The sequence below is a fragment of the Silene latifolia genome, unplaced genomic scaffold (genome assembly GCF_048544455.1).
Source record: "Silene latifolia isolate original U9 population unplaced genomic scaffold, ASM4854445v1 scaffold_20.1, whole genome shotgun sequence".
Lineage (NCBI taxonomy): Eukaryota > Viridiplantae > Streptophyta > Magnoliopsida > Caryophyllales > Caryophyllaceae > Silene > Silene latifolia.
This window is the reverse complement of record NW_027413163.1, coordinates 12321656-12346299: the sequence shown is the minus strand read 5'-3', so window position 1 is coordinate 12346299 and position 24644 is coordinate 12321656. Positions and strand designations below refer to the sequence as shown.

At 38.0% G+C, this 24644-nt stretch overlaps 1 protein-coding gene across 3 annotated transcripts; it reads right to left on the bottom strand.

The window, feature by feature from the left end:
- Nucleotides 1–725: 725 nt before the first annotated feature.
- On the bottom strand, nucleotides 726–22773 carry LOC141638509 (SPX domain-containing membrane protein At4g22990-like). 3 transcript variants are annotated; one of them, XM_074447919.1, is made up of 11 exons: nucleotides 22561–22773; nucleotides 6701–6763; nucleotides 5621–5741; nucleotides 4959–5270; nucleotides 4731–4835; nucleotides 4020–4477; nucleotides 3578–3873; nucleotides 2737–2948; nucleotides 2187–2377; nucleotides 1690–1823; nucleotides 726–1195 (listed from the first exon to the last, which is right to left on the bottom strand). In XM_074447919.1, exons 2-11 carry the CDS (start codon nucleotides 6751–6753, stop codon nucleotides 957–959), a joined length of 2121 nt encoding a protein of 706 aa, XP_074304020.1. In that variant the 5' UTR covers nucleotides 6754–6763; nucleotides 22561–22773; the 3' UTR covers nucleotides 726–956. The 3 variants fall into 3 exon arrangements, with proteins under 3 accessions (XP_074304020.1, XP_074304022.1, XP_074304021.1); XM_074447921.1 differs by lacking the exon at nucleotides 22561–22773 and adding an exon at nucleotides 7965–8055; XM_074447920.1 differs by lacking the exon at nucleotides 22561–22773 and adding an exon at nucleotides 7855–7945.
- Nucleotides 22774–24644: the final 1871 nt, after the last annotated feature.

The window sequence follows — 24644 nt, the reverse complement described above, 5'->3', positions numbered from 1 at the left end:
TTTTCTTTCTCTGCAACACTATTCATGTGGTCCCCTTTCTCCACTAACCCATTTTGTTACCATTTTATCTCACAAAATATCCGCCACAAATGATAACCCGTCACAAGGGAGACCAATTGCATTTTGTGAGTGTAATCTATATAAGAACTTTATTTTATGATATATCATGTAAATGACAATTACATTATGACCTACCACATGATTATTCAAAAGTTTAGTGGAGTTGAGAGTAATTAAAAGAATTGATAATACTGATTTTTTATATTAATAATAATAAAGCATTTTTCTTTACGTAGACTCTAAGAAGTTACTTCGCGTTGGTGAAGTTTTTCATGTGTTGTATTGTAAAATCAGCAAGTCTGATATCAGATGAGTGATATATGTAAAAATTAACGTTTGACATTTTCTGATAGAAAGTTGCCACCAGTTTATTATTACAGTAACAATTTTAGTTATAACTTTTTATCAATAAATAGTCAAACTTTAATTATAAAATGGTGACATTTTGCAATTTGTGTTGTAAAATAGTTTTAGGATGAATGACATCTAATTAGAGGTAATAAGGTGCTCATAAGTTGGGATGAATGGAGGCTGGTGTAATTCAAAATGTGTGTCCAAAATATTTTCAAGTTGGAAAGAGCAATTACGTCAACAAATTTTCTAATATGTGCCTTAAAACACAAGTAAACGTAATTTTAAAAGTAAAGTATGACATTAAATATCTCACTAGAAATTGAAAATTAATTTAATTAATTTTCCATGATCGAATTGCAAATATTATCACCAGCTCAATGCCAATTAGGCCTATTTTTATAGTATGCACAACAAAAATTATGAAATGGGAGAACTGAACTACTGTAATACACAAGAATAGAACAAGATTTCTCAAAAAATAAAAAATTGGGAAGAAGAAACAAATGGGCGAAATAATAAAGATGTTTTGCATCAGGATCTGTTCAGTAAAGAGTGTTGTAGGTGCAACAGGTTGCGATTATGGATCCGATACATATGAGAAGCGAAGGGAGAAGGGTCAAATTCAGTAGGTTGCGTACACCCATAAGCCCTATCAAAGTGATGGTCGCATCTGCAACCACTCTCGCTAGAGTCCCTGCTTCAGTTGACAGCAATCCACCATTGTACGTTCCTCGTGATAGCCTCGATGACATAACTCGAGATAGAAGAGACAAGTTTACTCCTATATGACGAAATCAGAGAATTATTATCGAATATAATCAGAGGTGCTCTAATGACCAAACAAGGATTCCTTTCTCTGCAATATATACAGGATTCCCGCAAACTCTAAATACAGTATGCAGTTAAGAGGATCATAAATTCACCATCTTCTGCTATAAAAAATAATTGTTCACTGCTGCTATATTAATCAGAATTACTCCGATAAGCCTATATGCGCAGTGGCTGAAGCCAGCTCGCTAGTCACTACTAGCTTCACCTTTAATAACTCTAAATTAATAAATTCATTTCTTTTGTTTTGCGGTGTCCCTACACTATAAATCCTCATTTTAAGAAAGGGTTCTCGTATCTAAAATCTCAAGTCATGCTAGTCCGGCACATTGATTCTGTACCAGAGTCCAAGTAACATAATAGCTGACTGTGCCCGGTAATGCTTAATGTAGATCCGTATAAGCAATGAAAAAGACACAATTCAGAGAGAGCTTCAGAGAGCCTTACCTTCTAGAACTTCAGCAGAGACGAACATAACCAGTCCCGAGATGACATATTGAGGAACAGAATATGGAATGAAAAGATTGAAGCTCAAGACAATTCCTATTAGAACCACCACCTCAGATACCAGTAAAATTTGCCTGCAATTAGAAATCAACAGAACCAGTCAAATTTAGTAACTGGAAAGAATATCTCATCGATAAAGTGATACACAACTCCAGCACATCATAGCAGCTGATCACAATAATAATCTATCTGTATCACACCATCTTTCAGTAGGTAATCATTACTAGGGTACATTACATACAGAAAATACCCAATAGATGGCAAACATTATATCAGGGTAAATGCCAGCTTCGTTGTTGGATGATAGCAATGATACTCTTTTCGTCATTGTCAACTTCAGTAAAAAGCTAAATTATACTATAGATCAGTGGCTGGCAGTAAAGCAATAAAAGATGGATTAATCGATTCAAAAATCAAAGAAAAGAAACAGTGATCACCTCTCCTGAAACATGTTACTGATGTAGCTCCCAACAACAATATTCACTGGAAGTACAGTCAGACCAAGGCAAGCAAGAAAAATGGCAACTGAGCTTGTAGACCAGCCAAAATAGTATGTTGTAATAACACTAGATTCTGACAGTAGGATTTCCATTGCGTACTTGAGCATGAAATATATCAACAATTGGACCTGGAAACATCAGAAATGCATTAAGCAAGCATCAGTGATACCCGAGACAAGATTGCTTCTTTAGCTTTACCATAACTTATGCAAATCAACGACGATACAAAATTCAAATAAGTCAGAAGGTCTGCATAAGGTATTAGTTAATACAGCGTACACTAAGGGTTTTAGTTTGATATTACGGATTCCATATGGTACTGGAACTCAGGCAGCAATTGAGCGTTGATATCACTTAAAAAATGTAGTATAATGTTCTACTAAAAGAAACGATACTTGGCTGATAGAGATGCAGAGCAGAAGATAGACAGAAAACAGTGCAATATTTAAGTCTTAGCAGCTGCAGATCTACCAGTATGATTACTTACCTTTACAGAAGGAGTGAGTAATCTATAAGCTGCTCCAATCGAATTCACGGGTTTACGGGAATCTTCTATGGCTTCTTCACTCTCATCACAGTCTACATCACCATCATCATCATCTTCATTTTCCTTTTCTACTGAAGTGATCTCATTTCTCTCTGATGTTAAAAGCAGCGGTTGCTTAAGACCTTTCTCCATCGCATCTTTTTGCTTTGTTTCTGCCATAAGAAACAAAACAAAAATGTTTCTTAATATATAAACTTGCCAAAAACTTTAGGCAGACAATTACAATGAACTAATTATAACGACATGGAAAAAAACTTGGAAACCATTTTAGCCAATAAAATCTCCTTCAACATCCACAAGTTCAGTCAGATGCGTCACACATGGCAAACTGACAGCATCAGGTACAAAATATATATGCGTGATAAAATTGCTTTAGCGGCCCAAAACCTTACAAATTATTTGATCCAGGAGACGAAGTGTTAATACTGACATCAAGTTTATTCGATATGCATGATAGACGTATATAAAAAAGATATCTATCTAAGTTATACCATAAAACAATTGGGAAGGAAGATAAAACTTAAAAATTCAATATCAACATATAACACTAATCTCTAGTCACCATTTAAAAAATATAACACCAGTCTTCTCATTCATCACCAGTTAATAATAATTTCAATAGTTTATATCTTTATCTCAAAAACCACGCCATCTCACGTAAAGGTTTTTAACAAATCAATCGCATTTGCTGCAGAAAAAAAGGTAAACGGACTGTTTGAACTCAAAAATCCCCTAACTTTGTTTGTTGGAAATGTAAAAGCATTCAATCAGTAAATCATACCTGCTTTAGCCACTTCTTCAACGTCATCTTCCACTTGTGCAGGTTCTACAAATGCAAACCATAGCCAAACTAAATAAAGTAGCCAGGCAACCGCCATAACCCAACCAGGCAAAGTATCCTGGTTGAAGGTCAAGTTGAAAAGCCTAAACTTTATTTGGAGTAAACCAGCTAGAGCAGGACCACAAGCCATTCCAAGGGCACTAGCACTGACAAAACCAGCTGACGCTTGCATTCGTATCTTTAGGGGAACACAATCACTAATGTACCTCCGATTCACTGCTCTGGCTGATCCCAATCTACAAAATCGGAAATACAACTCTGCTAAGCATTTTAAGAACTTTATATATGCAAGACAAACAATAGAGAACAAATTTATGTTTCTCGTATAATATACAGCAAATGCGTTTTAACAAATCAAAGCAGAGAAGTGATCTTAACGTACCCACAAAATAATCGACCAATCAAAAGAATCCATATTGAGTTGAAATCATATGCAAGTGCATATAAGGTGTTACCCACAAAAAGAATAATGCTGCTGAAAATAAGAGGTTTGAAGTACGATCTGTTTGACCAAGCACTGAAGTACACTGAAGAGAATACTTGTGCGACAGCCATCGCTCCAATAACAATACCACAAACAGTTGCAGCAGCACCAAGACTCATAGAGTAATCATCAGCTGTTGGTACGATAATATATGTATTGACCATATACAAAAATGTGTTTGCCAAGTTCAATATGAGCGACATGAAATTGTATCTTTTATCGTCTATCTGCTCCTCAACTGGACTAGGCAGTATATCCTCATGCAGGATAAGTGCATGTTGTGCCATAAATGACAGGAAATTTGTTGAGTTGCTCAGCCTATCTACAGCGCATTTCATTGAATCAATGACAGGATCCTGATTAAACATTCATGCAGTCTAAAGTTAAAAATCCAGAGAGGAAAGTTTTTGTTTAGACCACAAAACTGACAAATAGTCCAAAACTAAGGCCTCCAAAGTGAAATATGTGAAACCTTTGGGTACCAAACTACCAAAGTGAAATCAGCTGAAGCATGAGTGCACCAAATTTAAAAAAATAATTCAAAGATTTATAATGAAACTAAACCAGTAGAATATAGTAAGAGAAATATGAATAGGTTGAAGCAAAAACCTGAAGGGCTAGAGATGGCTGATCATAAATTGACAAATAACTTCCTTGACGCTCCTGTAAGTCTCCCAAATTGCGAGTTATGGCTCCCACAACTGCTCCTATTCCCTGTATTTAGTGTACTCCAGTGAGGAAAATGATTGAAACGGAAGATGGTTCATACATCATGGAATAGCTAGGGTACGTGTTAGACAAATGAGTCAGCCTATACATCTTATTTAGATATCTTACCACATGCTTGAACACTTGCTGCAGCTGGGAGTAAGGATGATTGGCACGCGTCTTCACATAGTAATCAGTAAAACGATAACCAAATCTTTTGTCAAACTTCTTGAGAATCTTACGAAGACCAATAGCATTGATCTCAACGAAGTACAGAAGCTTCAAAAGATCTGACCCAGCTTCTCTATATGCTTCCCGTAATTGAGATATTTTGGCTATGTCAGGCTGGTTTTCAGGAGAATTGTGCTCCTCTCCAAGTTTGGCTAACCGTCCAGCTAGTACCCCTTGTTGTTCTAACAGGAACAGAACAGTCTTTTCGATCTAAACAACAAAAGATGAAACATTAATAACACAACAGCAGCATTACTTCATGACGATGTAGAGGGGATGAGGTGTACTTCACCTTTACCCTCTTATGAAAATAGTCAAAACACAAAGAGGTTGTTTCTGGATAACCCCTTCAGGAAACTATGTCGATAATTGCATCAACCAACAATGCTTCAAAATACAAGAAGTGCGGACATTTTAATGAGCTATTTTGCTTTATCCCGTGATATTTTAAAGCCAAAGGACAGTGAAACTTCAACTCCATTGGGCATGGATATAAAAGCAGAAGAATATAATGCTTTAAAGAAGTACAATGTGTCACAACTCTGAGCATATTTTTTTACCTGGCTGTCCAGCATCCTTGAGAAGTCTTTAAGAACTTGTCTGCGATCCAGTGATTTATTCTCTATTTGTTGAGCATACTGTTTGACTCTTTTCTTCATTAATTTGTAGTTGATATAATACCTGAAACCAACGACAGAACCTGACATAGTAAATTTCAAGCCTCTTGAGATAACTAACATAGGCTACTAAATTGGCACAGCCGTTATTCGAGTAGAATGAATCCTAAAAACGTCATGTGAATAGAATTTATCATAATGAATCATGATAATGACAAAAGCCTATCTATCTCACTATTTTCTAACTTCCGAGCATAAAGCTGTTGCAAAAGCCTATCTATCTCACTATTTTCTATTCGCTTATCTTAAGGCGTGATGACAAAAAGAAAAGACAGTTTCTTTAGTTTTCCAAAAGCCTTATTCTCCTCGGCCTTCTCAGGTGACTACATGATGAGACATCAAATTTTTCGATACCTTGTGCCTAAAATTTAGCATTTCTTTTCCATAACTGTTCAACACTCAGCAGCTAGACTTTATTACGAATGGATAATATGTATATGAGAACAAGAATCACAATTCACGACTAGAACAGCATAATGATAATTGTTCTTTCTGTCTTTTCTTTAGATTCTCTTCACACTATTATCTTTTTTGCCTGTCTGTTGTACTTCATACTTTGATCCTCTTTTTCTCTCTACTTTTCATCGTTTTAATTCACATTGATTGTCCAACACAATGATTAACGTCAGCCCCGGCCCCTGAACCATTGCGGGACTAAGGCTCTATTGTTATTGATAATTGATCCTTTAGGGCGACATCACGTCCAGAAACTTGAGCAGAAACACAACTTAACTGAACAACTGATAACTGTAACCTTATAACGAGTTATCAGAAGTAATTGTCGTTTCACCCAAATTCTAGCAAACATCTTCTATATACATGCATGTATATTGCACAATGTAAGGCCTAGTGCCTCAAAAGATCCAACGAAAATCCAAAGAGCCTATTTCCGAATAACCCATAATAAAAATTGCATACAATACGAAAACATAAAAGCAAAACAACAAATGATATGTAATGTACCCTTGCCATTCTTGAATCTGCCTTTCTTTCATCTTTTTCCCAAACGCAACCATCTTGAAAGATCTGTCCAACAATTAGAAGTCAAAATATCGAAAATTTTAGCATTTAACAGTACCAAAAACACGACAATGCAGTGAAATGAACAACTCAAATCAGTAAACCAAATTGCCAAAAACTCAAAACCTTACCAAACCAATGCATAAACTATCGAAACAAAACGTTAATAACCCGTCTCACTAAACAAAGAATAGAGAGTAATGCGCACATACACCAGATCCCAGTCTCACGGCTAATTATAACATGTCACACGTTGAAGCTGTCAACAAGTTAATCCCACGAAATGCAATAATTCTACTACAAGATGGCATCTCACACTCCTTGATATGGTTGACAATCATTAAAAACAGACTTAAAATATACAGAATTTCATAACTTCATACTTTTTTATTCATATTATATTATTCCATACTCGTGTCGAAATTCTTATAACCGACAACGCCACCATTAATCTCCATATCTTCTAGAATTGTATTTGTCAGACGCATCAAAATTATATTAAACTGACTGGTCTTAGGGAATTTCGTAATGGATTATCCGAATTTTCATCATAATTAAACTCTTAATTTCATTATCAAGAGATTTTGACATCTTCACAGCTAATTTAACAGCACATCACCTACTTTAATCTAATCAATACAAGTTGCCGAACGTGGATTTATAGTTAGGGGACGAATAATTAGTAGGATTCATAACGCCACTCGCGCCAAAGAGTTTCATAAGTGATCAGTGGCGGAGCTTAGGGGGGCGGAAGAGTAATAATATAAGGGAAACTAAAAAAAAATCGAAAAATTAATTAAAATTTTCGAACTTTTCATTTTTCAGCGGGGGCGGACGCTCCTGCTAGCCCCCTAGCTCCACCACTGAGAGTGAATGAGTGATGCCTATGTATACCAACAAAAAAAATCGGAAATTTTAACTAAAAACTGCGCGGAGTAAATTTGTAGGGAGCGACTGCTCCTGCTAACCCCGAATTCCGCTACTGATTAACCTAAAGAACTATACTTTTAATATTATACGATACGGAAAATAAAAATCATATTAAAAAAACATAAATCAATGAAATGAATGATGAATATGGAATAGAAAAGATTAACCTGGAAAGGAGAAGGAAATGACGAAGAGTTTAACGATGAAGAGGAAATAGAATTAAATGATTATGATTAAGAAAATTTAAAGAGGAAAAATAATTAAATTAAACAAAAACCTAGAATTTAGGAGTGACCGTTGCACTTTCTTGAGGGATTTTTGTAACTGATTTGAGTTCGCGGCTAAATATATGGGCGGAGAGAATGTGAAAGGGGAAGTTCATGTTTTGAACAATAAACTTTAAAGGTAACACAAAATCTTATTGAAGACGGGTGATATCCGTCATAAGCTTGTGACGGATACCGTTTTTTCTCACAAAATGCTCATTGAGAGGTGAGTGGGGTGCCCCACCTTGTCCCCTCTCCCTTTTGTAAAAGGTAAAGCGGTTTTATATAAGAAGTTTGTAAAAAAGATACGGTAATAATTAATGTTTCACTTGTGTAAACTGTAAAGTGATTTTACTATAAATGAAGTTGTTTTATTTCAATTATAATAGATTATACCACTAGTTGTATTATAACTAATGGTTTATATCTGAACTCTATATTAAAGTTTTCGAGTTTTGTTTTAAAGAACTTGAACAATATTGTAAAGAGTAATATTCGTATGTAAAAAAGTAATATCGATGTATAATAGTTGTACAATGTTTATTATACAACTGAAAATATAGTACTCCTTCCGTCCCGGTTAATTGTTGTCCTTTGGTTTTGGCACAAAAACCAAGGAAAGAGGAGATGACCAATAACTAAATGACAAGTGGAACAAATTGAATGGAAATGATCAAATTACTCATCAAGTTCATTTTTAAAATAGAAAGAACAACAAATGACTGAGACATTCCAACATGAAAAAGGACAACAAATAACCGTGACAAAACGAGTAGTATTTACAGTTTTACTTCATATTTATGTGAAGCGTTAAGAAGCAACTATAGTGACAGAAATTGAGAAGATAGTGAAATTAATCACATAGCTGACATGATGATTGCATTACTCTACCCGTTTTTTTGTTGCACTCATGCGACAAATGTTTGTTTGTTTAAATGCGAATAGACTATTATTCGGTATGTTGTTTTTTTAAATGCTAATAGACTATTATTCGGTAGAGGTCAATTGAAATTAAAAATGACTTGTATTATTGTATATAGGTCAATTTTTTTTTGGAATGGAAAAGAATAGTTGAGTTGATCAACCATTTTTTAATCAAAGAAGCTAGTTTGGTAGAAATATCAAATATTGAGAGGAGGAACTATTTGAGGTATTGTTATTGAGTGACAAATGGACTACATGTGACGTGGATGATGAAATTACTTCTCAAAAGTATTACCAATATAGAAAGGTAAACAAATGAGATATGAGTGGAATAAATAAACAAATGATCAGGCCTAACAAGTGATTATAGTTATAATCACTAATTTGTTTCAGTATTTTTCAACATAATGCAGATTATTAACGTTTGTAATCTGATCTTATATATTCACTATAATTGTTAAATTCTCTAACACTTTTATCTCGAAAGAACTGTACAAATTGTACAAGATGTATACTAATACACATAAACAAGACAGTTTACTTCCTCGGTCCAAATAATATTTATTTTCTCATATAAAAAACGTGGATTTATCTATCAATAATGAGAGGCCCTTGTTAATTTTGATTCAGTCAGAATTACAGTTACGGTGGGACAGTAACGTAAAAGGTGTACAGTAAAAATGGGGAATATCAGCGAGCCTGGCCTCTGTTGCGCTTTACATCATTGAAGATAAACCTTTTGTGGGCTCGATGGTATGGCCCATGGGCTCATCTGCCATGTCTGTAGTCCTTTTCCACGTATGTTCAATAGTGCACACTAACACTTGTTCGTACCAATCGTGTTGGTTGAAGCAGTGGTAGTTAGGGATGTTATCGGGCGGGTACAAGTGGGTACCGCCCCGCATCCGCCCCAGTTGGGGCGGGGATGGTTAGAGCTTTGACGGGTGATGGGGCTGGTGCGAGTATGAAAATTGTACCCGCCATGGGTAATGGGGCGGGGATGGGTTTTGCATCTTACCCGTCAATCATTAAAAAAATTAATATGATTATGACAATTTTTTAAAGCTTATTTAGTTATAGTTAAGATATAATGTTAATAATAACTATTTTGTAAAGTTTTTTACTAACTTCTTTGGTGAAAAACTAAAATTATAAAGATAAATTCAAAAAAAAATGGAAATTAATAGTGAGTAAATCAAATTGTGCGAAAAAATTTATCGAATAAAATTATAGTGTAGCGGGTTAATGGGTAAGCGGGGCGGGTACGGTTTTATATTTCCGCCTGTTGGGGCGGGGATGGTTTTGGAAACTTGTACCCGCCACGGGTGGTAGGGCGGGGATGGGTACAAGTTTTTCTTGGTGGGTACGGGTACGGGGGAGCCTATATCCACCACCGCCACGCCCCAATGACATCCCTAGTGGTAGCATGGGGCTGCGCTTAGTAGAGAGGTCTGCGGATCGATCCCCCACAACTGCGATTGGGAGGGGTTTAAATACCGTAATCCTTGGACACGCCCCGAAATCCGGATTAGTCGGCCCAATGTGGTTCGGATTACCAGATGGTTTAGACAAAAAAAAACACTTGTTCGTAAAAGTCAAAATAATGTCCGTGACCCGTATGACTCGATCTGTAATCGTTCCGATCTGAGATGGATCCGTTCAACCCGTTTGACATATCTGTTCGTTATTGTTCCAGACTTCCAGCAAATCCTTATTCTAGTATTTGAATGTTCACAATGGTGTGTATGTTCATTTAAAAAAAAAAGTATTTGAATGTTCACAAAAACTTGGGATAAACAGTCTCTAAGTTAGTGTAAAACAACTCGTTTATTCCATTTTGGGATATTCTACGGTGTACCCCTGAGTTTTTCGGTTTTCTATGGTGTACCCCTCATATTTTTTTATTCTACCTTGTAGCCCTAAACTTCTTACTTATTTGTCCATCATGGCCAAGTTTAACTCTCCATTAACTTTATCACTATCAAACAACCGTACTTTGACTTTTATTCTGTCTTATTAGTGTTGTATCATCATCCTATATGAGAAATATCAGAAATCACTTTTAATAAGCACAAAGAAATATTAAAAACATTCGTTATGATTCATGACATGATAATAGGGATTTGATGAACTTTTAGTTGGATTTGTATACTATTTAGTGGGTTAATAGGTAATGCGGCCAACTACTAAGTAAATGAGTAAGTTATCGAGTAATTGGAATGGTAAATAAACGATTTAATAGGTCAATTAAGAAACCAAGTTAGCGAAGATAATAAATAAGGTCATGGTATAGACTAATTTATAGAGTTCAGGGGTACACCATAGAATTTTTAAAATGTAGGGGTACAACATAGAAAACCGAAAAATTCGAGGGTACACCGTAGAATATCCCTTCCTTTTTTATATGTTTTCCATGACCCTTTAAATGTTTGTTGCTAAGATTAACTATTTCTATCCATTCTCATATTGTTTTCTCTTACTAATTAGTACTTTTATTATTATTATTATAATTATTTTTTTTTTTATTATTATTATTATTATTATTATTATTATTATTATTATTATTATTATTATTATTGGTACTATTTTTACTACTCCAAATTATTCCAAAATTCCACCCTCGTCATCCTTAGCCAAAACACACACTTTTACATTTTTCCTCGAGATTGATAATCATCAACTTCTTAAATTATCCTTAGTTCATAACTCCAACAACAACAACAATAACAACAACAACAAAGTCTTAGTTCCAATAACATAGGTTAGGGTCGACTAACATGAATAATCACCCAAAATCTTATAGGTTTGAATCCATCAATACGGTGAAAGGTAAATTAACAATGGAAAAGAAAATAGATAAATGATAAACGAAACAAAGTGTGTTTGAAAAAAAAAATAAAAAAAAATAAAGATAAAAATAAGAAAAGTGTGAAAACCAAGATTAAAATTAAAGGCGAATTTAACAAAAATAACTCAACCTTTAATAAGTCTTCCAAAAATAACCCAACTTTTTAATTTGAACATTAATAATCCAACCTTTGCATTTTTGTCACAAAAATATCCCAAAACCTCACCTACACAATTTTTTACCAAATATTGAGAAAGAATATTTTGTAAAATAGTTTCATAAATTAAAGTCTATTTTGTGATTATAAATACAAAAAAATCGATAACCAAAAAACTGGAAAAAACAAATTTCTTAATTAAACAATGAAAAAATCATTAATAAGACAAATATATATTTTGAAGCCATAAATCAATTAAATGAATTGTAAAGTTTATGATTGAATGTGGTGAGGGAGACTGTGGAGAGGCAGTGTGAGTGGGGGAGGCAGGGGTGTCGGGTGGCAGAACAGGGGAGGACTGGACAGTAGAGGCAGGAGTCGAAGGGGTGGCAGGGGTGGTGTTCGTTGGTGTGGAGGGGTCGTAGGGATGGTGGGGCCAGGTGAGTTGTCAGAGGGCAGTAGAGGGAGGGGAAAGGTGGTCCATTGGGCGGGTATAGGAGTGGTGGATGGAGGAGTGCCGAGGAGCTGATTGTATGGGAACTCGTTTTCGATGAACCGAACATGACAGGATGTATAAACACGGGATGTTCGAGGTTCAAGACAGTAAAAGGCGGATTGGGTGTTTGAGTATCCTAAGAATACACAGGCGGCGGAGCGGGGATCAAGCTTGTGGTGAGTATATGGCCGTAGCCATGGGAAGCGGAGGCAGCCGAATGCGTGTAGTTTTGAGTAGTTGGGGTGTTGATGAAATAATTTGAAGAATGGAGATTCGTTGTGGAGAGTTGGAGTTGGGAATCTATTTATTAGATAAGAAGCCGTGGTGAATGCATAAGGCCAGAACTTCGTGGGTAATTGTGAATGCGTAAGAAGAGCGAGACCGGTTTCGACAATGTGTCGGTGTCTACGTTCCGCAAATCCATTGTGTTCAGGAGTATGCGGAGGGGACGTGAGGTGGACAACGTCGGAGTCGAGTAGAAGTGGAGTTAATTTTTGAAATTCTCCGCCGTTATCGGAATAAAATCGAAGTATAGGACGATTAAATTGTTTTTCAATCAGTGCACGAAATTGTTTAAATATGTGAATTGTGTCGGATTTCTTTTGAACGGAAAATAACCAAATGTAGTGCGTATAATGATCAACAAAGAGTACGTAATATTTATGTAATTCATTTGAATAAATAGGAGCGGTCCATAAGTCGGAAAAAATTAGATCGAGTGGAGCCTTTGACATTAGCAAAGACGTATAAAACGGAAGTTTGTGACTTTTATTGATTAAGCACGGAGTACAATGAGTAAATTCGGAAATATTAAAATTAAAGCATTTAAAAGCTTGAGGATGGCGGATGACGGATGTCCTAGTCGGTGATGCCATTGTGTGGAGGAGACGGATGCGGCAAGAGCGTGTGGTGCGGATGGTATCCATTCGTATGTGCCATGATTAAGCGGACCCTGAAGGAGTATCGCTCCCGTGGTTCGGGCCTTTATAAGAAAAGTAGAAGGTAAGAATACGGCTATGGCATCGTTATCGGTGCAAAATTGAGAGATAGAAAATAAGTTACGAGAAATTTGTGGGACACAGAGTACGTTATTAAAAATTAAAGGACGAGAGGAAGAAGAGAGAATGGTGAAAGAACCTATATGAGAAATCGGAAGTGAGGACCCGTCACCTATGATTAAGTCATCCGGGCCTTCATATGGTCGATGAAGAGCAAGAGTGTTGAGGTCGTGAGTGATGTGATGAGAGGCTCCTGTGTCGATGGTCCATGCGTGAGGGTTAATGGTGTTCGGGGCATGAGTGGCGGTGTGAGCATGAAGAGGATTGATGCGGTATTGGCGTGTAGGAAATACGACCATTGGGTAGTCGGCTTTGAGCTTGCGACAGTCGGAGGCAACGTGGCCTTTAATGTCACAGTAATAGCAGCGGCCCTTGTAGGGGGCAGGTTTGTGGTCCGGGTTAGAGGTTTGTGGTCCTTGATAGGTCGGTTTTGGTTGGTATGAGGGGCGAGGAGTGTATTGGGGACGGTTTTATGTGGGAGTTGAGTGAGCGGGATTGGCAGTGGGTTGAAAATTTGATGGGACGGATGGTTTGGTGCGGGTAACATGAAGTTCATGTTGGATAAGTTTTTCGTGGAGGTCTTCAAAGGAGATAGGGGTGTCTCGAGCTTTGATGGACTCGATGACGGGGCCATAGAGGTCATAGTTTAGACCATCAAAAACAACCGTGAGGATGTCCTCGATGTCCATGGGTCGGTCTAGTTGAGCAATATCGTCGGCACAGGATTTAACTGATTGCATAAACTCCGTGATAGTCCCGTCACCAAGCTTGAGGGATTGGAGACGAGCTTTAAGTTGAAGTTTACGTCCACGGGTCTTTTTGGCAAAGGTGATGGCGAGTGTAGTCCAGGCTTCATGTGAAGTTGTGGCGTGGACAATCAGAGGGGCTGTAACACCCCCGTACACCAGAACGCCTTACCAAGGACCATTCCAGTATATGACGGTGTCACCATCTCGGTTTCCCGAGGAGGTAGATCAAATTAGACAATACAAGAACAATATTATAACATTAGAATGTCTATTACAATACCATTCTATTCGAGGTTCCTAAAAAGAAGTTCAATTACAACACTTGTGATTCTACATCTCTAGACCAGTAGCGTGATGACTCGATCCCTCCAATCCCAGCAGCGAATCAACAATACCGCTAAACCAACCGCTCACCATCCCCGAATGGATCACCGCAGATACCACAAAACAACACGGAGTCGATCGACTAATCAAGTATAAGATAAGACAATAACGTAAACAAATGATCATCCACCATCTCAACCTTACCACATCGTATCATAATCGACTACACCGCAAAGGGTGTAGCCCCGCTGTGCCAGCTACCCATCGCAACAGGTAGCCCTCGCCGCCGGGGTGACCGATCCATTCCCACCTAGTCCAGCTCATCATCGAGCGACTAACATTCCCTGTCCCTTAATGTGCACATCCCCTCCCGTGGCGGGTTCCACGGAGGGCGAACTAGGTGTGAAGCCACTCCCAAGTGACTCCACCACAATCACAATCACATAACACAGCTGTCACACCCCAACGACATCATCACCCCAACACCCATACTCCGATGATCAGCAGATGGACACAACTTACATTACAATCAAAATCTCAAATCAATTAACAGTAGACTGAGTAGGGAGACCCTACCTCATCGCAAAGCTTGAAAGACTTCCAACTACAGGCGCGACGCTCAATAAGCACCCTAACAATGATAACCATGTCCTATTACACGACTTACTCAAAGAATCATTCAAAAGGGCACAAGGCAGAAACTTACCTAACCTTGCACATCGGTGACGACATAGACAACCACCACCCACGTCCTCCTTGCTCCGCTAATCCCGATATTCCCATGGTAGGGGTTAGGCTAACTCCTTTGAGGTATGAGGCTATGGAGTGATGGAGTAGGGTGATGGTCTAGGGTTAGAGAAAGAGAAACTGTCGAGGAAATGAGAAAATAGAAATGAATCTCGCGAACTCGCATTTATAATAACGCGTCGGCTGACCCATACTCGGTCGAGTATAGGAATACTCGGCCGAGTAGACTCCACTCGGTCGAGTATTGGTGATACTCGGCCGAGTGGCCTCCGCTAGGTCGAGTAACTAACCTATACATCTCCTATTGCCAGTCTGATCCTACACCATTCATCCCTAAGGTCTGTTTGGTCAATAAGATCGGTCAACAACGTTCCTAAAGATCCTGGGTGTTACAATCTTCCCCCCTTAAAAGAATTTCGTCCCCGAAGTTCAGCCCGCACGACACTCCCCGCAAGATTACGTACCATGACCTTAACCACCTTCACAAAGGTACACAAATTCACACTATCCATACATTACCATCAGCCAACTTACTCAACAACAATCACCTATCACAGCTACCTTTCCAAACAATAACCCATTCTCAAAACAGTATCCACCCTATACCTACACAAGTATGCAATTGCAACACTTTACACCATAATGTCAGAAAACCATACACACTTGTAAACTACCACGTTCCATACGTTTATATTAAATATACAAATGCAAAGCGATACACCGTTGTAAAGTACATAAGTACACAATCACCACATTCCGAACACGTATACCAATTATCATCAATGAATCGAATCTTCATATTACTTGACACCCTTGCGCCATAAAATTTTCATATTAATTGAATACAACATAGATGCGGCTTAAAGAAAACATAATTGTAGTCCAGTAATTCCGAATGTGAGCACACCTAACATACATATGATTCCCAATATTTCATAAAATTAAATACTTACACATGAAGAAGATACATCTTTCATAAATAAAATACTTGTCATAAAAAAAATTGAGTTGAGACCTCCGTGTATAGTATAATCTTTATATTACCCGAATACAACATAGCTATCGCTTCCAGGAACATGAACATAAATTCCGAATGTTAACTACATACATGTGATTCCAAAATTATAAGTATAACTAAACACATATTTTACATAATTAAATACTTAATTCCGCGACATTACTCTTCCCCTCTTAAAGGAACTTCGTCCCCGAAGTTCACCAGTAATCATTTTCCCAGACCCAACGCTAAAACGTACCACATGACGGTGACATTACTTATAAACTCATGTAGCTCAACTTGTTTTACGACATTACGCTCTGGTGACTTATAAAAACCAAATACTTCAGCAACCAACATATATACTCTTATAGCGACAGTTAACATATAGAATAATTGAAAAAGAAAAACAGGTCTATACGTAACCTCATTGAAACAATTATCATTGTAACCAAACATATACATACGTATAACACCTCTTACAGTGAGCACGTGATATGAGTAAAGTATTACCTTCATATAATTAAATGTCTAGGGTATTTCCCCCCCCTAAAATAACTAACCTGTTTTATACAACAAAACATTCATAAATTTATAGCCGATACCAACAACCACAAATCCATGATACCATAATGATCCATCTGTAGGACGTCATCAAGTATAACATAGTAAAACAAGTATCTAACAAGCTTTGTCACACAATTATCACGTAATTATGAAATTTTCATAACAAATTTCCAATGTCCCTCTGAATTCGCAATAATCAGCCGAGTATGAAAGGCTACTCGGTCGAGTAAGTTCTACTCGGTCGAGTATAAGAATACTCGGCCGAGTAGACTCCGCTCGGTCAAGTAGTACTATATACTCGGTCGAGTATACCTGCCAGAGAGTGTTTTGTCGACAACCTAGCTATCACTAATAACCTGCATCCATTCTTAACCATAGATCCAAAACATAACCAATTCCGACATTAAGTGACATTTAAAACTTCTCCATACGATAACCAAGTAACGGCCTTATGGCCAGATACAGTCATCCAACCATAGATACCAAATACTGATAACAATATTCCAAGAAGAACAATAAATCCGATCGATGAGGTAAATCCATCATAGCCAATTAAGTCCAACACCAAATAAATCAAAGTAAAAAAAAAAAACCTAACAACCTAAGATCAGCAACGAGGACCCTCCTCCATGTCATCACTACCACCTGCGCCAGAGGTACCTGCACCTGAACTCCCTGCACCTGGAAAACCTGTTGCTGCTGAGTAGTCCCCTCCTAGCTGACTACCGGAGTTGGCTCCCCACGGTCCTGCGAGGTAGCCAAACTCGGTCTCCTCTGGTGGTCTCCAGAAACTCGGGTCCACCCCATAGCTGTGGAATACTCCCGTATCCACTCCCGGTCCTCTCCACCATACATGCTGTGCCAAATCAGTCCCGATGCCCTGATTAAGGGTCATGTCGTGTAGGTTGCGGAGCACCAAAGTAGAAGAGATCCGCTCAGCCAACTCATGAGGCTGCATCCTAGGGTCATGCACCGTAGGGTACGGCGAGTACTGATAAGGGTGGTAAGGGTAAGAGTCGGGGCGAGTAAGAGGGCTCGGACACAACGGGTCTACCCTAGGTGCGCCTAACTCCACGACGCTCCCTAGGTGGGGGAGGTGCTGTTCTTCTTTGTCCCTCATGTACGGTGACGGGCTCGGGTAAGTCCAGGAGGATCCGCGGGTCGATCGAGGTAGGATCGGGGCTCGGTCTAGGGATGCCACAAGGCTCCCACTCGGCCAAATGATCAACAACAGGGAGATGAGCTGGGTCCGGAAGCACCATCCACATAGTTCCCCTCACTCTCTAAGCATACGACCCATCATCCATCTTCCTCAACCATCGGTTCTGACGCCAGTACTGGGCGTCCATGGTGGGTACAACCTCAACATACTCATTCCCCTCGGGAGGTGGGGCCTCAAAGTCGGTCGGTCGGCCGAGCTAGGCGGGTCACTATGGCTCATGCAAGCAATAAATCGGGTCTCGGGATCGTGCCATGCGCTCCAAACTAGAGCACACTATACCAGAGCACCGTAGTAAAACGGTTTCCGGCGGTGGAGGTTAAGGTAAGACATAAGGAGCATGACTTCGTGAGAATTGAGCTTACTCACATCATCTCTCGAGTAAAGCATGTGTCAACATCCTCGAAACATGCGAAGGGAAACGTCTTGGATGTCATTAATCAACATGGCACCGACGGTAGGGCGGGTCCGCGACCAAATACGGAAGGTACCGAGGTGCGCCACGTTTCTTGGCCACGTCACTAAGGTAGTCATCATCCTCGGCCTCTAAACCCAAATGGTCAGCCAACTCATCAAGGGTAAGCTCATGATCCTCGTTCATGAGACGAAAAGAGACGGTCTTGCCCTTCCTATCATAAACAAAAGAGCTCAAAAACTCTAAGGTCAAGTGGGGGTATGATTTCTTTCTCAAGTGATACAACCCCTCCATGCCCAAAATCTTGAAAATGTGAACTATGTCCTCCTGAATCCCCAAAGTCTCAAGGATACTAGGGTTGACACATCGGGTGGGGCGAAAAGGACGGCGCATAAGAGCCACAAAAGCCTTACGATGATCGAAGTTAGCAAAAATTACCGATGGATGTGCCTCCACCGGCGGTACAACCGGTCCACTGCTACATTGCCCAGCCTCGAGTTGGACATTCGCGCGAGGTCTCTTGTTGGGTAAACCTCTAGTTTTCACCATACTGCAAGAAAATCATTTTTAACAAAGGATTGACACTTGAAAGTTCTTAACACAACGGACGGACTGTTTTACTTGTATATCAATTTTGGAATAAGCTTTGTGAGATAAACTATCAGAAATCACCATGTGTTTTACAATTCACATAGTTCCAAGTTTTCAAATCGCCTCAAATCAGGAAATACTCATCAACAATAAGAAGAATTTCGTTTTTGCTAACCCTAGAATTCAGAAATTGAATTTTTCCCCATGAAATTAATCAACCAACATATACACAAGTTCTATATGTGGTTGAATTCGAAAAAATCAATAAGTTTAAGACTAAATTTTGGTCGTTTTGAACAAGCAATCGAAATATATATATATATATATATATATATATATATATATATATATATATATATATATATATATATAAATATATAGCATGCTAATACACAATGTCTTTGAAAACAAATAAGGGATTGAGTTTAAATCTTACCTTAAACTGATTTAGGACAAGCAAGAATAAGTGTGACACCAAGATGTTACCCAAAAGCTTGAGAAAAGAAGAGTATGGAGTTTTAGAGAGAAGGAAAGATGAAGATGGGAGGCGGAAATAAGAAAGAAAGGCACAAAATTAGGGTTTTTGTATAACCCGTAAATAGCCTGCTACAGCAATACTCGGTCGAGTGTTATGAATACTCGGCCGAGTGTTCACTACTCGGTCGAGTGTTTAAGATACTCGGCCGAGTGTGCATTACTCGGTCGAGTACTATTATTACTCGGTCGAGTTTTAGAGACCAGAATCGACTATTATTATAACAAAATGGGTACTCGGTTATGTAACTTGATACTCGGCCGAATTTGGTCTACTCGGTCGAGTACTCGCATCTACTCGATCGAATTTTTCGAAATAAAGAAGGAGTCGTAACTTTTCACTGTTCCTGCAAAATCAAATAATATTGTTCGGAGTTCCGGGATTCCGGCTAGTCACAATTAAAACTGATTCCTACTACGTAAACACATAACAACACGTATATCCGTACATTCATCTCCAAACAATCATAACTTCTACCTTCATCCCTCACTATGCCAAGAAACTATTTTACTGTTATCCATATGGCATATGTCACAATCTAATTACGGTACCTACCAGGTTTAGCTCTATATCACATCATTTCTACTTCTGCTAATCACCAGACGTACACACATTATTCACAATTGTAACGCAATAATTTCACACCTAACACATTCATCATAAAACAAATTGATTAATTGTCACTGATCACCCCTTGCAACAATTCCATATTCACTTCCACTTTTCCCCACATCTATCTAACACATACCACTCTAGTAATAGATACGCACACAATAGATGCACACAACACACAACACTTAGCAATCCACGACTCACACTAGCTACCCTTTTCCCGTGTCTGGCTTAAGTCCGATGGGGCCATGATTTTGAAATGAGGGCGCCTACTCACTCAAAATCTAGCATCGGCTGGGGCTCCCAACGTATATACACCAGGTTCATTTTAATTGACACCCTATGTTCATTAATTTCGTTAGTTCAGGTTCCAAAATCGTCGGCTCTGATACCACTTTGTAACACCCCCGTACACCAGAACGCCTTACCAAGGACCATTCCAGTATATGACGGTGTCACCATCTCGGTTTCCCGAGGAGGTAGATCAAATTAGACAATACAAGAACAATATTATAACATTAGAATGTCTATTACAATACCATTCTATTCGAGGTTCCTAAAAAGAAGTTCAATTACAACACTTGTGATTCTACATCTCTAGACCAGTAGCGTGATGACTCGATCCCTCCAATCCCAGCAGCAGTAATCAATAATACCTGCTAAACCAACTGCTCACCATCCCCGAATAGATCACCGCAGATACCACAAAACAACACGGGGTCAGTACTGACTAATCAAGTATAAGATAAGACAATAACGTAAACAGCTGATCATCCACCATCTCAACCTTACCACATCGTATCATAATCGACTACACCGCGAAGGGTGTAGCCCTGCCAGGCTACCCATCGCAACAGGTAGCCCTCGCCGCCAGTGGGTGACCGCAGTCCATTCCCACCTAGTCCAGCTCATCATCGAGCGACTAACATTCCCTGTCCCTTAATGTGCACATCCCCTCCCGTGGCGGGTTCCACGGAGGGCGAACTAGGGTGTGAAGCCACTCCCGCAAGTGACTCCACCATAATCACAATCACATAACACAACTGTCACACCCCAACGACATCATCACCCCAACACCCATACTCCGATGATCAGCAGATGAACACAAATTACATTACAATCAAAATCTCAAATCAATTAACAGTAGACTGAGTAGGGAGACCCTACCTCATCGCAAAGCTTGAAAGACTTCCAACTACAGCCGCGCACGACTCCAATAAGCACCCTAACAATGATAACCATGTCCTATTACACGACTTACTCAAAGAATCATTCAAAAGGGCACAAGGCAGAAACTTACCTAACCTTGCACATCGGTGACGACATAGACAACCACCACCCACGTCCTCCTTGCTCCGCTAATCCCGATATTCCCATGGTAGGGGTTAGGCTAACTCCTTTGAGGTATGAGGCTATGGAGTGATGGAGTAGGGTGATGGTCTAGGGTTAGAGAAAGAGAAACTGTCGAGGAAATGAGAAAATAGAAATGAATCTCGCGAACTCGCATTTATAATAACGCGTCGACAGCAGCCATACTCGGTCGAGTATAGGAATACTCGGCCGAGTAGACTCCACTCGGTCGAGTATTGGTGATACTCGGCCGAGTGGCCTCCGCTAGGTCGAGTAACTAACCTATACATCTCCTATTGCCAGTCTGATCCTACACCATTCATCCCTAAGGTCTGTTTGGTCAATAAGATCGGTCAACAACGTTCCTAAAGATCCTGGGTGTTACAGGGGCAACGGTGGAGGATAAGGTTCTGGTGAGGGCACCGAGTATGAATTGGTCTTGGTGATACCAAGTGAGATAGGCGGGGTTAGTAGTGGTTGCTGTTTTGTTGTCGTCGGAGGTGGTGGTAAGGGTTTCGGGTGGTGGTGTGATACTTCCATCGAGGTAATAAAAGAGTCGATGGCCGTTCATGGTGGCTCGGATTTGGAAGCTCCATTGTTTGTAGGTAAGGGTGTCGGTTAATTGGATGCAATTTTGGAAGGTGATGACGGAGATAGGTTTGTTGGGTTCATCGGGGTTGGGAAGAAGGCCGTGGTTGGCTGCCATGGAGGATTTCGAAAATTTTTTTACCAGATGGATGATTTAGGCTTTGTGGCTCGGTGATACCATGTAAAGTTTATGATTGAATGTGTGAATTCTTTCATTAATGATACGAGTATTTATACAATTACAAGATACGATATTAAGGAATACAAATCTAGGGTAAATAATATGTGCAAACGAATATACGAGAAACTAAGGAAAGATAACTAAAGGTAGATACAATTTCCTAAAAACATTATTTACTAGATTGCGAGGAAGATACGGGAATATCTTTAACATGAATGATGAATGATGCATGAAGTAGAAAAGATTAACCTGGAAAGGAGAAGGAGATGACGAAGAGTTTAACGATGAAGAGGAAATAGAATTAAATGATTATGATTAACAAAATTTAAAGAGGAAAAATAATTAAATTAAACAAAAACCTAGAATTTAGGAGTGACCGTTGCACTTTCTTGAGGGATTTTTGTAACTGATTTGAGTTCGCGGCTAAATATATGGGTGGAGAGAATGTGAAAGGAAGTTGATGTTTTGAACCATAAACTTCAAATGTTAAGCGGTTTTATATAAGAAGTTTGTAAAAAAGATGCGGTAATAATTAATGTTTCACGTTTCCTCAAAAAAAGAAATGTTTCACTTGTGTAAAGCGATTTTATATAAATGGCTAGTTTTGTAACCCGTGTAATGCACGGATCTATTTAAATGTTGTCAAACAATTTTTGTAGTATAATCCTCTCTTTACTAAATGAATAGGTGAAACTGTAATTTTTCTCGCCTAAAACATCATTCCTAAAATAATGCTTGGTATTTTTAGCGTAAAACATATTTCCTAAAATAATGCTTGGTATATTTAGCATATATTAAAGGTATGACCATGATAGATTATAAATGGACATAATCTTTTATATTTAAATATTTATAATATTCAATATTTCACTCTCTTTTTAGGATAAAGAAATTCTTTTTTTTTTTAGAGAATTTTATGATAAAAACTCATTGAATTTTTATGAAAAAAGTTGCGGCTAAAAAATATATTATTAGTAAATATTTTTAAATTAACATCATAATTTCTCAGTAGAAAAACAAAAAAAAATTCAAAAAAAATACTCAATTCATTACTTCTTATTTTTTAAATTTTTATTTCTCTAATCAAAATACAATGAGGAAAAACATGAAAATAAATAATTTTTCAATTCAAATTTCATAAATAATACACTAAAAAGTAAAATTATATAGATACCGTGCATACATTGCACGGGGTATATGCTAGTTATTATTCTAAATTGCTTGATTTTTATTACTATGTTTTTCCTAATCAATATTTATATCGAGTATAACCTCTGCTAGGCTATTTATTTCATTATGTGACATTAAGATGAGATTCATTGGAACCATTTTAGTAAATCACTAAAATTTAGGAGAGATGGTCTTTTAATAAGTTATTGAGATACCAGTTTTCTATATCCTTTTATTTATATTTCGTGACCCTTTTGTTGTTGATCATGACATAATAATTCCGTACCTATTTTCATAATAAATGTACCCATTTTATCTATAATAATGATTTGTACCTATTTTATTATCTTTAGTACCACTTTTTCTAAAATTTGTAAAATAGTCTCTCAGGAGACCTACTATGAGTGGATATTATGTTGTTAGACTGAGATGTATTTTGGTGTATTGACACATATGTTCCTAATAGTTGATTTAGACGTGTATTTTTTTTCGAAAAGAGAGATTTAGGAAGCTTTTTTTTATTACGTTCATCAACTATTTGTACATAATTATCATAAGAGTCGAATTATGATATTTCGGTAACATATGAAAAGTAATAAGCTCTTTAAGTTGCCTTATCACGATCAACTATTTTTGTACCCGCGAAAATCGCGGACACGTTCTATTTGTCCCGTTTATTTGCTCTTTGTTGTCGTCCATGTTTAACTAATATCTAAAATATATATTTTTTTTGTGAATAACCTATAAGTCAAATTTTTGTTAATGTTTACTTCCTTTTACGTTATTGCATGACCATAGTATTATAAATAGAACTTTTAATTTAAACTTTATTATCATATACTCCCTCCCAGTCACTATAATGTTCCCTCTTTCCCAAAACGGATTATTCAAGTAATGTTCCTCTTTCTATTTTTAGAAACTTTTACTCTTATTTTATTCATTTCTCTCTCCTATTACCAAACCCCACACAACTTTTTTACTCTTATTTTATTACTTTCCTTTATGTTTTGGCCCCACAATTCTTTATTTAACTACTAATAATTCATCCCTCTCTCCTATCACCAACCCCACACAACTCTTTTACTCCTATTTTAATACTTTTCCTTAAGTATCGTGCCATTATCAAAGGGGAACATTATGACGACTGGGAGGGAGTATTTTAA

Excerpts from the sequence above, each read along its gene's own strand:
- LOC141638509 (XM_074447919.1), bottom strand. The coding sequence starts at position 6,753 with ATGGTTGCGTTTGGGAAAAAGATGAAAGAAAGGCAGATTCAAGAATGG. Across the intron at positions 2,378-2,736 it reads TACTCACTCCTTCTGTAAAG|GTCCAATTGTTGATATATTT; the intron begins GTAAGTAATCAT and ends TGATGTTTCCAG. Across the intron at positions 1,824-2,186 it reads AGTAACATGTTTCAGGAGAG|GCAAATTTTACTGGTATCTG; the intron begins GTGATCACTGTT and ends TTCTAATTGCAG.